The sequence below is a fragment of the Sabethes cyaneus genome, chromosome 2 (genome assembly GCF_943734655.1).
Source record: "Sabethes cyaneus chromosome 2, idSabCyanKW18_F2, whole genome shotgun sequence".
In the NCBI taxonomy this organism is placed as follows: Eukaryota; Metazoa; Arthropoda; class Insecta; order Diptera; family Culicidae; genus Sabethes; species Sabethes cyaneus.
In genome coordinates this window covers 229256171-229272142 of record NC_071354.1, presented here as the reverse complement: position 1 = coordinate 229272142, position 15972 = coordinate 229256171, and the positions used below count along the sequence as shown (strand labels likewise).

Below are 15972 nucleotides of genomic sequence, written 5' to 3'. Positions count from 1 at the left end.
CAATGTTTAGTACTTCGAGTTGCAAGATCTGATTACGGCTAGCAGGTTAATTGAACTAATTTTATTTTGACGTAGGACTACGTCTTTGTTTACTATACTGGGACTGGGTAGCACTTTGTGAAAACGAAAATAGAAGTGTAACGTTTGAATGAAAGATTTCAAATGTTAATAACTACTAAATTACTGAACGAAACTGAACAATTTATGTGTCGTTGGATAGATAAAATGACCAGCAATTTTATAGGTGGATAAGAGAGCAATTTTAAGGAGGGCGTAAGAGGGGGGGCTCCTATAGAAATGAAACACAAATTTCCTCAAAACTCGAAAACTAATCAAGCCAATGAAACCAAATTTGGCATGTGGGGGTTTCAGAAGGCAGGATTTCTTTCTACGGTGAGACCTCTTCTCTTCTAAGGGGGGGGGGGCTCCCATACAAATGAAATACAAATTTCCCCATAACTCCAGAACTAATCAAGCAAAAGGAACCAAAATTGGAATGTTTTGGAGGTAAGATGTTTTTCTATGGTGTACTGAGATCCCTTCTTCTTCGAAGAGGGGGGGCTCCCATACAAATGAAATACAAATTTCCTCATAACTCTAAAACTAATCAAGCAAATGGAAACAAATTTGGCATGTGGGCGTTTTTAAAGCATGAATTTATTTTGAATTTATTTATTTTATGATGGTTTGAGACCCCTCACCCCTGTGGTAGGAGAATAGGGACTCTTATATAAATAAAACAGAAACTTTTGCGTATGTGCCATATTTTCTGCTATGTAACAAGCGGTAAACTGTAAAAGTAAACTAGTAAAACCTTCTCGGAGCAATAGACAGTGAATCGAAAGAGAAGGACATTCGAATGGCACGTTATATTTGCGATGAACGGCGTGCTTTGGTTTTAATGTTATTTATAACCAATGGTTCGTTTAAAATCCACAAGCGAGTTAAAGAAAGATTATTGAAACATATCAAACTACGCATAAGCGTATTCTATACAATAATCTGTTGAATGGTCATTCATTACCATTTCAAACTTTATGATGCACACAAGTGATTTTTAAAAGAATTCTCTATGTCTCAGAGGTTGCAGGCGTTGTACTTATGAACCCCTATCCACGTATTTTCAAAGTCACTCTGCATTCAATGAAGAATTGAGTCTGAATACTTCGCTCCTCTCTTTTAAACATTCACTTAAACAATGGCACTCACAGATTCTTATAAACATACCTCTGCCAGAAATGCAGTTTGCATTAGTCTTTGATCTGATTATCTGATATAGTCCTACGTCACTCTTTCGTACAACCCTTAGGGCTGTATACCTTGTAGTTTTTTTTGTGATGGTTTCCCGAGTCTATGGGAGCATGTTGATACACTGAAGAAGGGAAGGGAAGGGTGATATTCGGTGCCATACTGACTGCCATAAATGGACTCTGACGACCTTGTCCTTAAATGCTAGTCGTGTGACTATGGCGATGTTTCAAGTAGTATTTACAGTCTGTTCGGTTTGAACTGCTTTCACAGGTATCTCAAAAGTCGCATGGGGGCCATCCAGATACCACGTGGACAGAAAAATACCAATTTTCAACGGACAAGCATGGACATTGACTCAACCCCCACACCTGCACCCCTCCCTGTTTGTCCACGTGGACATTTTTTGACGTAGAACTACGTCTTACCGCAGGGTGTCAATCCAAAATTTGGATTCCACCCAGCGTCACGAAAGAATGAAAGATTTTGAACGCATAACTCTGCCAATTATGAATAGATTTTCATGGTTTGGATACCGACCGACTAATAAAAGATGTAGCAATTATGTGATTTCTATTGTAATATGCTTTTTCAATCACTAATTAGTAAAAATTACCGAACAGTTTCAAGGTCAAATTATCCCATACATTTTCTTTGTAATCGCCTTGCTCTACTGGTAGGGACGACAGTTAAATACACCATCTGTTTACTGTGATTTCGATTACTTTATGTTTAAAAAGAAAAGCAACGAAACCACCTCGTCCCAATAGGTCGAAGATTCTTTACGCTTAGAATTATACTAATTTGATATCTGTGCTTGGGAAGTATACCAGAAAGAGTGATAAAGTCCACTAGTTCTAACAAGATTTCTTAGGACTGCGACAAGCCTAGTCCCGTTTGATGTCCTGAAAGTAAACAATTTTGTTAAAGCATAAAACCACCCCTTCCTTTCAACCTAGTTTATTTTTTCTTATGTAAAATTTAACAAAACAGTAATGCTAAATTTGGTTTTCAGCTAACGCGAAGGGAAGCTCCAGTCTAAAGGCTCCGACACAATGCATATGGATTTTGAGTCGCTGTGGAAATTTGAGTTTTTCCGAGGATTTTCTGTTAAATATCCGCATCGTATTAAAATGCAACGCAAGGTGTTAGGACCTTAATTCTTCTGTTCATAGTAATCTTGTCTACAGTGAATTATTATCGACTGCAAGAAACTCCGTTTCAGCTTGACTTTCGCTGGACGAATCTTCTCCGTCATGAGTATCCCTGTCTAACAAGAGCACCTCAGCTTGACCGTCTAGTTCAACACAACACAGGACCTTTCCGAGGCGATGTGGTTCGTAAAATTTTTTGAGGGCGAATCCTTCCGTAATGCTCGGTTCATGTGTTTACGTCTAGGTTTACGTCAACATCTGGCTCATCAGAAGATAAAACATTAGTTGAGCTTAAAGACAATCACTGATCAATGGTTAATGCTAATATGTATAATTAATTCAGTATTTCTGTTTCTAATTTCTGTTTTTGGTACAAAAAAAACTTGTCCATGTGGACATTTTCCGTACCCCCTCCCCCCTTCCGTGGACAAGCGTGTACACTTTCATAAACGACCATCCACGCCCCCCCGCCAACTTCCCTCTAAACTGTCCACGTGGAATATGGATGGCCCCATGTCGCCTTGCACTTGATCGAGTCAACTGGCATGCTAGGCCTCTTTGCTTCTTGTGCCGGTGGAACTATTTGAAGAAAACAGTTTCCACCACACTTTCTTGCATGATCTTTACCACGTGTCTGGTAGTAGTAGTGGTAGTAGGGGAAAGCCACCATCATTTCAAGGACTTGCCAATGTATGTGGGTAGAATTCAAAGAGTTTTCCGTCAATCCCTTAATATTAATGAACGAAGATCATATGCCTAAGCGTAACTACTTCGATCACAAATTTCGTGTTCTTGATTTTACTCGCTCTGATTGGAATGCCAGAGAACGTAACTTTCGCTCAGGATCACTGGTGTTCTACACAGACGGATCAAGACAAAATAACATGGCAGGTGCTGGTATAACAGGCCCAGGGATTAACGTTTCAGTTTCAATGGGAAAACATCCCACTGTATTTCAAGCAGAAATATATGCAATACTAGAGTGTGTATCGATATGCATAAAAATAAACTACAAAAATGCAAATATCTGTATTTGCTCGGATAGTCAAGCAGCATTGAATGCTTTGAAATCAAAAACTCACACTTCTAAACTGGTGTGGGAATGCATAAAACTGTTGGAAAAACTTTCCTTTCGCAATATGGTCAACCTCTATTGGGTTCCTGGTCACTGTGGAATCAAAGGGAACGAAACCGCTGATCAATTGGCAAAGAAGGGATCATCTATGCAGTTCATAGGACCCGAACCCTTTTTTGGACTATCTTCATGTGCCCTTAAAATGGAACTTAGGAATTGGGAAAAACTAAAGGTACAGTCTAACTGGAATATTACCTCGAATGCCCTTCGAATCGAAACGTTTTATAGAGCCAAATGCTCTTCAATCAAAAAAACTATTAAACCTTTCAAAACCCGACTTGAGCACATACACCGGTTTGATAACAGGACATTGTCCTTGTAAGTACCACCTGAAACTCATCGGTAAACTTAATGAAGCTAACTGACGCTTTTGTAATCATGAGATTGAAAGCTCCGAACATTTGTTGTGCGACTGTGTTGCACTATATCATAAATGACGTAGATATCTTGATAAGGGGCTGACTGAGCCCTGCGATATTTGGAATGCTGCTCCTAATCAGGTGATAAATTTCATACGAAATGCATCACCTGATTGGGATAAATGCCGACAGTAGTTGAGGTGGCTCATCAAACTTTGATAGCTCACCCATACGACATGGCGTAAATTGAAAGAGGACACACCACAATAGATCAAAATAATGGTCGCGGTGGTAAGTCCCCAACACGGGAAAAAAAATGTGGGTAGAATTACAGTAGCTCCAAATTTGATTATCAAATGAATTTCACACTAATGTTGTTACAGAAGGGCCAAAAGGGATTGGGCGGACCCACAAGCAGAGGCACTTGTGCGCATTCCGGGATTATAAGAGTCGCCTTCCAGCATTAGGATTCTTCCATGTAATAATCAATTCCGCTGTACCAACTTTAACCCACGTGATGATTTGTTTGTGAGAATTGAGAACTGCCATATTTGCTTCAGACCTTAAGGATTCAGGACAGAATCCATTCCGTCATCCAGCCTTCCACGTTTATGATATCAATAATAATACTTTTAATAATATGATATTAAGATGTAATGTGGTATATATGGTAAAAATAGAACAATCTCACCAGCAGTCCTTCGTATGGAATAGAGTAGCGTCCTATGAGGTTCCATAAATGCTTCTAGTTCTAGTTAATTTAATTTTTCATTCTGGTATCCATGTGCAGTATTAAAACTCGTTTTGACCAAAGTTTTTACTATATAGCAGGAGATGCATCATAAGCTAAAACGAAAAAAATCATTAAAATAACTTATCAGGCTTCCCTATTAGCTAGGCCGTGTGGCTCCGCCGTCTGCCCAAAACCGCGGTTTTGAGACCAGACAGCCGGGAACTACCAGGCAGCGCACCTCCTAGCTTGGTTACTCAATAGAGCATTACCAGGAATGGCCACGTGGAGGCGCTAGGTAGGGGCTTGGGATGGCTTGAGCTATATTGGACGCTCCTCATTTGCCTTCCCCATTTCATACCCTGATCTTTACCACGTGTCTGGTATACCGTAAATTCTCGACTTGCGCCAGGTGTACGATAGTATTGTCCTCAAGCAGTACCTGTAGCTCGTGATTCCTTCTTCTTTGCTATTCTCTTCCATTCGAACACGGCAGGGGAACGTATGTCCTCTTTGAACAGCGCACAGTGGTCAAATTTTGAAAAAACGCGGACATTAGAAATTGGGTAAAAAAGGCGTAATTTTTCAAGGATGGTTTCTTCGGAGAAGTTTAATAATAAAATATAGCGCATCTTTCTGCACTATTAGGGTGACCGTGGATTCACCTATTAGGGCAATACGAACTTTTGTTTTTTTAAATAAAATTTAAAAAAAAAATTTTTTCTTCAAAAGTTGCAGAACTACTATCGGATAGTAACTATCTATCACTTACCGGTTGCGAAATATAATGATGTGCCAAAAAGGGGTACCTAAAAATCAATTATGCTCAATAACTTTGCACACAATTTTTTTTATTGCTTTTAAATGTTCTACAAAGTTATTTAGTATGCTTGAATACATATTTTCTCTGAAGACTGTTTTTCACGAAGATGCATATTTAATGAGTTATAAAAATTTTTATCAAAAAATAACACATTTTTCAATTGATTTTTCTGAGATTCCTTTGGAGTGCTCCTGATGGAAATATTTTTTTGAAGTAGGACTACTTCTTTGATTTCTATATTGGTGTGCACTTTAGAAAAACGAAAAGGGAACATGTAACGAAAAGTGGTTATGGTTTGCACGCTTATAACTCAGTCATCCGTCAAAAGATTCTAGAGATATTGGTATCACTCGATTGAAAATTTTTCAAAAAATCCATTACAACACAGTAGATTACATGTTTCCCTAACAGACGTTTAATAATTGAGAAAATATCGAATTGAGTCGAATATTTAATATTTCATTATTTGCATTTTTGCCTTCCCACGTCAGTGCTTCCCTAGCACGGATGACAGAAATATGTACGAGATGAGCTCTGGGTTAAACTTCTTTTCCTTCCCTTCTTCGGTCACCGGCTTTCGTTGGAAACACATCGGCAAGCAGCTAGCTTGCGACTCATAACATCATAAACATAACAATCTATCTTGATTACAGATTCTACCAGTAGCGTTTGTCCCATAAACAGTATTCCCACGATTAATCCACACACCAATAACCTATCTGATGGACGAAAGTAGACAATGGACACCACGAGTCAGAAATTTGAGAATTCGAGATTAACAAACGGACCTTTTCAGGTCCAGCATTTAAATTAGCTGAAGAGTTGAAATTATGAATTTCTCACACACACAATCCTTTACCTTTCGTTACTCGCGTCAACTCCGATTTATAGGCATGCTAAAACGTAACAGAATTCTCTCGAATACTAATGCCACTTGGTGAAAAACTTATGGAACTTTTTCCACCATTTGAAAGATCTTTGTTTGCGGATCAACCTTACTGAAAACAGTAATTTTATTTATTGCTAGATTCCCGAGATACACCGAGGTAAAGTCAACGGTTCACAGGTGTTGTACAAAATACAACAGCGCAAATAAACCTTCCGTTACTGCGCAACAGGGGAATCTATTATTTGAAATTCTTACAAAAATCACCGGCTTTGGGATTGGGAGACGAGTTGATCTACATTCGTAGTCCTACTTCAAGCCTGCGCCCGTGCCACTAGGCATGGACCCTTGTACTTTTTTATAGATAAAAGCTGCGAAGCTGCCCGAAATTGAAAAAAAAATTTGAATATTGCATACAGTCTTCTGTGAAATTGTGTATTTTTGCATACTGAATAACTTTGTAGAACACTCGTAAGCAGCAAAAAAATCGTGTGCAAAGTTATTGAGCATAATTAATTTTTATGCGCTCCTTTTTAACACATCATCATATTTCGCAACTGATAGATAGTTAATGTATTCAGCAAAGTTGCTTATTTTGGTATGTTTTGTAACCGTTCGAAGAAATTTTTTTTTTGAAATTTAAAAAAAAAACAAAAGTTCGTATCACCCTAATAGGTGAATCCTGGGTCACCCTAATAGTGCAGAAAGATGCACTATATTTTATTATTAAACTTCTCTGAAGACATCACCCTTGAAAAATTACGCATTTTTTACCCAATTGCTAATGTCCGCGTGTTTTCAAAATTTGACCACGGTGCAGCGTCACGGTTTCAAGCCCATAAAGAATTACCAGTCCAATATGGGTGTAATATGGGTTCAGCTTCGAATTCAATATCCTGTCCTGAGCACATACCGTATGTTCTTATGTCTTATCGAAGAACTCGTAAAATTCTTCCTTCGCGTTGCGGGTTAATCGTTTGTCGTTGCGTACGCTACAGTTAAAGAGTTTTTCCTTAATTCTAATCATGCATCTCGGTTAGTGATGAGCCTCCATCTAAAAAATCGAAAAATGTTTTCAAGAATTCTTAGGTTTGTTTGCCTACTGTAATTTTACTTCACTATTCATAAGTAACAAAATTACTGTCCAACAAATACTAGCTTAATAATTTCAAAACCATCTTTCATTTCATTTCACTGCCTTTCCCAAACAAATGAGATCACGCAGATCACAGGCCATGTAATTGTAAAAATTCGTAAAATTTAATCATCTCCTCGAAGCCTCGACCCAAAATAAATAAACAAATCAAACTGATTTCCCTTATCGCGGGAGTTTTTTTAAACCTTTTGTTACCCCCTTCAAAATTCAAAACATTTCCTCAAGTAAGCTCACCTTTCCAAAACAGGTCGAAAATGCGCATATAATTCCTCCACCAATAATTCCTTACGTGTATTGTGTGCTTCAATAAACAGGCGTTTTGCTAATCGGTTATCAGTCGATCGAGAGTCAATAGGTTGCATGCAACCAAGCACTCACTCACTCGTCAGGGCAGAAGCGGATTCCGAAATCAGCGTGCTGCTGCTGTTGTTCCGGCTATCGGACTCGAGTTGTGTACTGACAGCCACTCAATTATAGCGTAACAAAAACTGTCTCAAGCTGAAGTAGGGCCACGGAACTGTACTCTACCGGGGCTGACTGTAGGTTAGGTACGTACCGAGAAACAGGATGTGTAGGCTGGCTCGGACAGCAGCCGGTTTGTTTGTTTGTTTGTTCGTTCGTTTGTGTTTTATACACTTTGGACTGTGCATCCTTTCCCCGTGCAAGGTAGAAGAACAACCGTACGGGTTTAATATTCGAGCAGTTGGGTAGTGAATTGAGATGTTTATGTTTTGCTTATTTTTCTTTCCAACATTTGTAGCATTTCACTAGAAGAATTACATAAAACTGAAATCATCGTAGTATAAAGCTACTTTGGTATTTAACATGACCGGGTTTAGAACCGGAACGGTACAGACACACAAATCTACTAACAGATAATGTTATCACGAGATACTTCCCGCCTCCATAACAAAACCGACTGTGATGTGTCATTTTGCTGCATTTACTTTGTACGAGTGGCAATTTTGTCTTTTTTTCTTCAGAGTTTGTGCAGAAGGATTTGTTTCATTCGTCAATTCGTTTTTAATCATTTCAACCTATTTTTTCTACATTTTCCAAAAAAAGTGGCCAAATTAAAAATGAAACTAATTGAATTAATCCATTCAAGAAAAAATCTTAAAGAAATCCAACATTTCAACACATTTCCACTGACAATGGGTTTAGTGTAAGTAAACCAGATTACAATTAATTGTCCGCAACTCCGTCATTCAACGGAACATTACGTATTAATAGGATGCCGGTCTCAAAGGGCACAACCGGCGGTGCTCACTTTCGATTACCGCGCCGGCCGCGCGAGCCGTTCGTGGCGTTTCGCCCGTCAGGTTAAATTAGTCACGAGCTAAAAAGATGATAGTAGCAACATTGAGCAACAACAAATAATAAATCCAACTATATATACTAAGCCGGCTGAACTGCAATTGATTACTTTCCGTGCTCTTCTTTTTGTTCATTTTTGTTTCTGTTTTTCCTGCTCATTTCAGCCGAACGTGATAGCAAAATGAGCATTCTCCGAGCTCAGACGAGTGATGAGCTGGTAAGAACCTCTTCCACTGCCCAGCAGCAGGCTAGACATGTTTTGATTTTAGCGACTGAACCCCAAACACACGTTGTTGCACCGGTTCTACCGAACGCCGGAATAATGGCTTCTGCTTCTCTTCCCCAGGAAACCGTTGAGGCTCAGAATTCACTGTTCGAACTGCTGTACGATGGGTCGGCCCGTGCCGTAACGACTCGGGTGGGCCAGTTCGTATACCGCCGGGTGGACAGTGTGCTGTCGATCGTGGAGAAAACGGCTCGCTGGAGCCTTCCGCAGGTTACGCTGGTTACGGCAAACGATGACCCGAACAAGATCAACATTACGGCTCCTCCTTTGATTCGGCCACTACCGTGGCTGCTGTTTCTTCCGGCGCTGATCGCACTGCGGCTGATTCGCGCTACACTATCGTTTCTGGCGCTGATGCTTGGGCAACCCCCGGTGGATCCCGTGACGATGGTAGGCTTCCTGCAGAACAAGCGCAGAAAGCTGCGAGCGCTCAAGTATCACGGCCAACGGCTAAACAGAATCATCCGAGTAGAGTCGTTAATGGACGAACCTCGACCCACCTGGCTGGATCGAGTTGCCTTGCCCTTCCGAGGGGTGATTAGCACCAAAAAACCAGCACTGTTGCGGGCAGTAAGCAACTAACGAATAGTTAATCGTTTAGCGGTTGTGAAATGTTTAAAATATTTTTTCTACTTGTAGAATCATAATCCGTGTGAGAAGCATACAGCTAAGAAACATAGTACCGAAGAGCGGGACGTTGAGGATAGTGATGACTCGGTGGAAGGGGCAGTTTGTGCAGAACTGCTAAAGAAGTACGCAAATGTTGACGAAGATTCCAGTTTCAATGTGAGTACGAAAACAATATTTTTTGTGTTAGATCAATTGGGTAAATTGTTGCACAATTGTAGCGCTATTTCATTTGTTATGAATTCTTGACATAACAATGGCATAAGTAATTGCATCATTTAATAGGCTTTCACCACTGATTTTCGAGTAGAAATCATACTTCACAAACAACGTGTCAAAAGGTCCAATGTACATATGAAAGATTTTCTTTTCGTCTCCTCTCTTCCGCTTCCCTCGGCAGCATAAACACTAGCATGCTCAGACATAAATGAAAGGTGGGGCACCCGGCCTTTCAGAAGAACCTTTTTGGCCCGGATAAACGGAGAAATCGTAACATGTCGAATGTATTATTACTTATCACACAAATACTGGGCGATTAAGCGGACATCACCGGACTTTCGGGGGCAACTGAAATCAAAGATAAAATTGAACTGTAAATTAGACATAGACCTGGGCTAAAAATTAGAGTTGAAATTGTATTTGAAATCGGACTTTAACATAGGGTATTTAATTTGGCTTTAATTTGAAGTAATTAGTGCTTGAAGCTTTGAAGTAAATTGGACATAAAATTGTATTTAAAATTAGACTTGGAAGCCTTACTTGGGAGTAGTCATGAAATCGGAAACATCATTTATAGTTTTTATTTGAAATTGGAATTGAATTAGACTTGGAATTGTAAAACAAAGTTTAAGAGAGCTTAATTTAAATTATTTAAAATGATCCTAAAATTGGAATTAAATTAGACGTAAAATTTGGTTTAAGAATTGAACATGCAACTGAACTTGAAATTGAACTTGAGATTGGACATCAAAGTGGACTTGAATTTGGACTAATTTGAACCTGAAATTATATTGCAATCCGGACATAGACACGAAATTAGTCACGAAGTTTTACTTGAAATTAAAATTTACACTTTTCGTCTTACTCTCTCACACGTTTTATTTCTTTTCTGTTTTGTTTCTTCTCGTTTTCAGTACCCTTTTCCCGTTTCTACTACTTTTTGTCTATTTTTCTGGGTTTTGTTTCCACTTTTCATCTGTTTTTGCTCTTTTTCTATCATTTTCCTTTTTCTCTGTCCCGTGTTTCCTGTTCCAATTTTAGATATTTATCCCTCGTGTTTTTCTCTTGTTTTTTTATTATTTTTCCCCGTTTTCAGTCTAGTTTCTGCTCTTTTTCCTTTTTGTCGTGTCCAGTATTCGTATTTTTCTAATTCTTGTTATCCTCTTTTCTTCTCGTTTTATGCCTTCGACTGTGCCGCTTTACTTTTTGATCCACCATTTTTCGTCTTTTCTGTCTTTTTATTCTGTTTTTGGCTCCCTTTGTTTTCTCTCCTATTCGTTCTTTTTGTCTCCCGTTTTGGACTTTTTCTCTTCCGTTTTATCTTTTTCTTTAGTCGGTTTTTACTGTTATTCTTTTCTTTTTTATCTGTCCCATTTTTCTTTTTGTTCCATATTTAACAAAAAGAATGCATTTTATATTCCGTTTCTACGTTTTTACCCCGTTTTCCCGTTTTTCTCGTTTTTTCTAACAATTTTATTTTTCCTCTCGTTATTATTATTTTCCCTTTTGTTTTTTTTTGTTTTCTATTTTATATTCCCTTTGTTGTCAAATTTTCCATCTTTTTCCCCCTTGTTTTTCTTTTTTATGCCCGCTATTTCCTCTTGCTCTATTCTACTTCTCTTCTTATCTTGTCCCTTGTCTTGTGGTTTTCCGTGAGTCCTGAATTTCTTCTGTTCCGTTTTTCGACTTTTTCATTTCGTTTTTTCCGGCCTGTCTTGGCGTTTTTCAACAGTTTTTTTCGGTTCCAGTTTTCGTCTTTTGTGTTTTTCCTTTTCTGCCCCGTTTTTCGTTAGTTCGTCGTTTGTTTTTTTCTCGCTCATCTGTTGCGTTTTTTTTCTTATCATGTCCTAGTTTTCCTCCATATCGGTATCGCCCCGGTTTTATTTTCCATCTGATCCGTTCTTTTTTATTCCGTTTTTTATCTCATTCTGCGCAGTTTATCCGCAATTTCTTTTTCATTTTGTTCATATTCTATGGAGCTCTTTTCTTTTTTTCTGCCATTTATTTTTTCTATACAATCTCTTAGTTTTTTACCTCACTTTTCCTTTTTTTCTATCCAGTTTTCTCCTCATCCACTTTTTTTCTCACTTTACGTCTAATTTTCACTCCTATTTTGTCACGTTTTTTCTTTCGCGTTTGCTCTCTTTATCTAACACGCATGTGACAGAAAACAATTTTCAGGTGAAGGAACTGGGGGTAAAATACCCCTAGATAATTCCCCATTTGCTCTACCAGAATTGAAGCAAATGTTAAAATTGGTTGGTTGTATATTGAAAATTTGATTGTTATTCTACGTTGCAAAATATAAAAAATGATTAAAAAAGAACGATTTTTCATGACAACTCCTTTATTTACAAAAGTGGCACATTAGAATACTTGTTTATGTGTGGGCAAAATAAACATAAATAATGCGGACGTCAATGATGGGTCGACAAAGCTAACCAAATATCTGGAGACAGTAGTCAACATTTCACCGCTACGTATCTTATTGCTATTATGGCATTTAAAAAATAAATCGAAAATTTTAGACCACTAACGTTCTGGTAATGTAGGTAGGCCGGCAGTCGAGGTACCGTCAGCAAGGCCGGGAATTGATGGCAAATCGTCTAATTGCATGGTATTAGAAGTACAGCACAAATCATTTGAGTATTAGGATGAGGGTTGAATTGGAGCAAAGCTCCAGAAAAGATGTCGCTGGACTTAGCGCTATTCGGAGAGCGATTGGCGAGCCGAACTAAGGGCGGAATCTAATGGAACTAATGGATCTAATTGGAACTTTTGGTCGACGCCTATCTTGAATTAAATGTAGCTAATGGTGTTCAAATCTGCATCCATTATTAGCAATGGAATATCTAATAGTTATTTTTGAGTTTCTTAGTAAAAGCTCAAATATGAATAAATGGAAAAAATGGAAGCATTGGCAATTTCATTCAGTGAAGCAACAACAGTTACCAAGTCTTTGATGCAGATGGCCAGGGTCTACGCTTCCCTTATGCAAAACAAACAGTTGCTGTTTCTATTTCTGGTCCTGCTTCTATTTATGGTTTGCCCATTGTTCTCCATGCCCGCAGAGAAAACTAACACAAATTCTTACCAATAAACACTACTCTCCTTTTTTGGAAAGTAAAAAAGTGTCTGGTGCGAAGAATGATAAATTGGATGAACTGGTAAATGTCGGTATTTGGGCCAAAAATATATTGGATCATTCAGTGGCAAGTGGAATTCGCGCCAACGCTCTTTCGGTTGGTAAGGGGCCGTGCACTAATTACGTAAGGTATAATGGGGGGAGGGGGGGTTCCGCGAGATCTTACAAAATCTTATTTGGGGGAGAGGGGGGTTTAATCATTTCTTACGTAAGATTTTCACACTCGACAAAATTCATATTTTTAATAGCAACTCATGTTACTTGTTACAAAAAATTTTAAATTGATGAGTTAAGTTGTGAAGTGTCGAAATCCTTCATGCTGCAAGGAAATGCGTAGTAACCTGCTGAGTATTTTAGGTATGCCCACTTGAAACTGCAGTTGGCCTACTTGTTCCAGAGCCATCTGATGTCATCGGTTTATGCTATTATTCCAACATATTTCGTTGCAATTGCCTATTCCAATTCCGCAAGGCAGCCGCAAAATCCCTTATGATATCACGAGAAGCAGTTTTGTTTAAAAGTAGCTTATTCAACTAATGTATAGCTGTACCAATGGAACAAGTGCTTGATAAGCTACTATACAACAAAAATGTTTCTTGGGATGTACCGTCAAACGGAGTAACTTGCAACAGTTCTCAACTATGAGTGCAAGTGAAAACTTATCTGTAGTACATTTGAGGACGTTTGATTAATACGTAGTTATTAGGTCTACCATAGAACAATTTCACATATTGAGAAAAAATATGCGATCAATATTGGCTGTTGTAGAATTTTTTAACTAATTTATTACTAGTAACCCCTTAAACGGGGTAACTTGCAACAAGTAACATTTTTTGGAAATTGAACGAATTTAAAGATTTGTATGAATTTCTTTTGATTTGAATATGCAAATGATAATCCGACTTGCGATTTTTAATGCTTTTGCTATGAATATACGCATAAATGCCCTATGTCACGTTGGTAAAAACAATTTATGAGCCCCGTAACGGAAATTACAGAAATAACTTTTTATATTATTCATGCAGTTGATATTCCTTGTCTGGATACAATAAAGCTGCCTTTTTAAGGACCACTCACATATTACGTAACGCACTTAGTGAAGTGGGAGTTGTGTAACAACGCATTACACGTCGTATATCCATTATGCAAAATCGCGTCATGAAGTGGGGCGGAAAAGTTAAAAATCATCGATATCTCGGTTACGTAATATATGATTGTTCATTACGTTACGAGTGATCGTAATTAGACACTGCCATATTGCTGGTCGATTCTCTCAGTGACCTTATTTTCGTTTTGGCCGCTTCTATGGCCATTTTCAGTATATCCAGAGAAAAACTGGCATATTACCGACTTACCGAAAGTCTCTTACACTCTTCAGGTGTGCTTTAGTTTTGATTTATGCAAAATTAAATGATAACGCGCCTCTTGAAGGTAACGGAAAACAGCTTTTTATATCTACCAGCTGTTGCAAGTTACCCCGTTTAAGTACTTGTTTTACGAATAACGTGGTAACAAGTAAGATAAACAAAACTAGTTATCATAAATCAATTATTATGTTTCTTTATTGTTCATTTTACTATAAAAAATGGTTGTTAGGCTTCTTTTATTTGAAGTGCCTGTGGGCGACACAAACGTTTTACTGACGAAAAATTGACGATGAATTTGACACCATCTTGTGAGATTTTTTAAAAATCATCAAAACAGCAGAAAATCAACGTCAAAGGCTTCTTTGAAGTGTTAACAACAAGATTCAGTGACTGATATAGATTAAAAATTCAAGTAACAGATCAAAAAGTACATTAAATTGGATCCATATAGCGTTGTTGCATGTTACCCCGCTGTTGCAAGTTACCCCGTTTGACGGTATTGTTCTTCTGTTCCCAAAGATCTTGCCTGCCGCATGTGACCAGAATGGGGTCGGTATTTTGCGTCAAATGACACCGCGGATGGTCATTACAGATCCGTACATTAGACGCAACGCTGTACCAATTCCAACTTAAGACCATGTCGCGTGCCATCTAGAAGAGGCAAAGAAGTTCTTTGTACGCTACTTGACGAGGACACGTGTTCAGACGATTTAGAGTGGATCAATGTGAATCAAGTGAACGCTAGTGAATTTCTAAGCATACACCAACATTTATTGTCAACTTCAATGCTGAAATACGTTCTGTTTGTGAGTGGGCCATAAAGGGATTTACAACAGATAATTGATATTATTTGTTTTTTTCATGAATTTGTTTGAACTTTGGTTTTTATGAACTTGTTTGAACTTTATTGACCTGTTACAATGTTTTTTCGATGTCTAACTTTTTAAGTAAAACTTGAATTTTGATGTTTCAAAAAATCTTACTAAGATTATTTACGGGGGGGAGGGGGGTTGGCCAAAATCTTACAAAATCTTATATAGGGGGGAGGAGGGGTTCAAAAATGAGGAAAAAGCCCTTACGTAATTATTGCACGGCCCCTAACTAAATGTTTTACTGACTAGACTAAAGCAACTACTACCACACACTTATATTAGGTGGTCTAATAATACGATAATGTTTTTTTTATAATTGCTTTTTGTTTCTGTCGCTGAGAAGATAGGCTGTTATCTACTCGGTTAGTGCGATAGAAACAGACAGTCTGTTGCCGGCTGTCGCTGCGGCAAGTTTGTGATTCTACCACCTCTGGGTGTTTTTTCTTTTTTATCTGACGCGTATCTGACGGTACGCGATCAAAACATAATCTACTCTCCTTACATATTCGTTTCGTGGTGACAATTTGGTTCGTCAGGGTCATGTAACACGAAAATAGGGTAGGTCTAATAATTACAAGCATACAATCCATACTTCTTAGTTCTAGCAGCACCGATCCGGAGTGGCGCTTGCTGTATCTAGAATTCCTC

At 38.3% G+C, this 15972-nt stretch overlaps 1 protein-coding gene across 2 annotated transcripts in view; it reads left to right on the top strand.

Annotated features, from left to right (window-relative positions):
* Positions 1 to 15972, top strand: part of LOC128737280 (uncharacterized) — a 42331-nt gene that overhangs the window by 16221 nt on the left and 10138 nt on the right. For both annotated transcript variants that reach the window (XM_053831886.1, XM_053831885.1), the window contains 3 exons: positions 8973 to 9025; positions 9155 to 9664; positions 9734 to 9880. In XM_053831886.1, the coding sequence (XP_053687861.1) occupies positions 8990 to 9025; positions 9155 to 9664; positions 9734 to 9880 (693 nt within the window). In that variant the 5' untranslated portion in view covers positions 8973 to 8989. The remainder of the gene's footprint in view (positions 1 to 8972; positions 9026 to 9154; positions 9665 to 9733; positions 9881 to 15972) is intronic.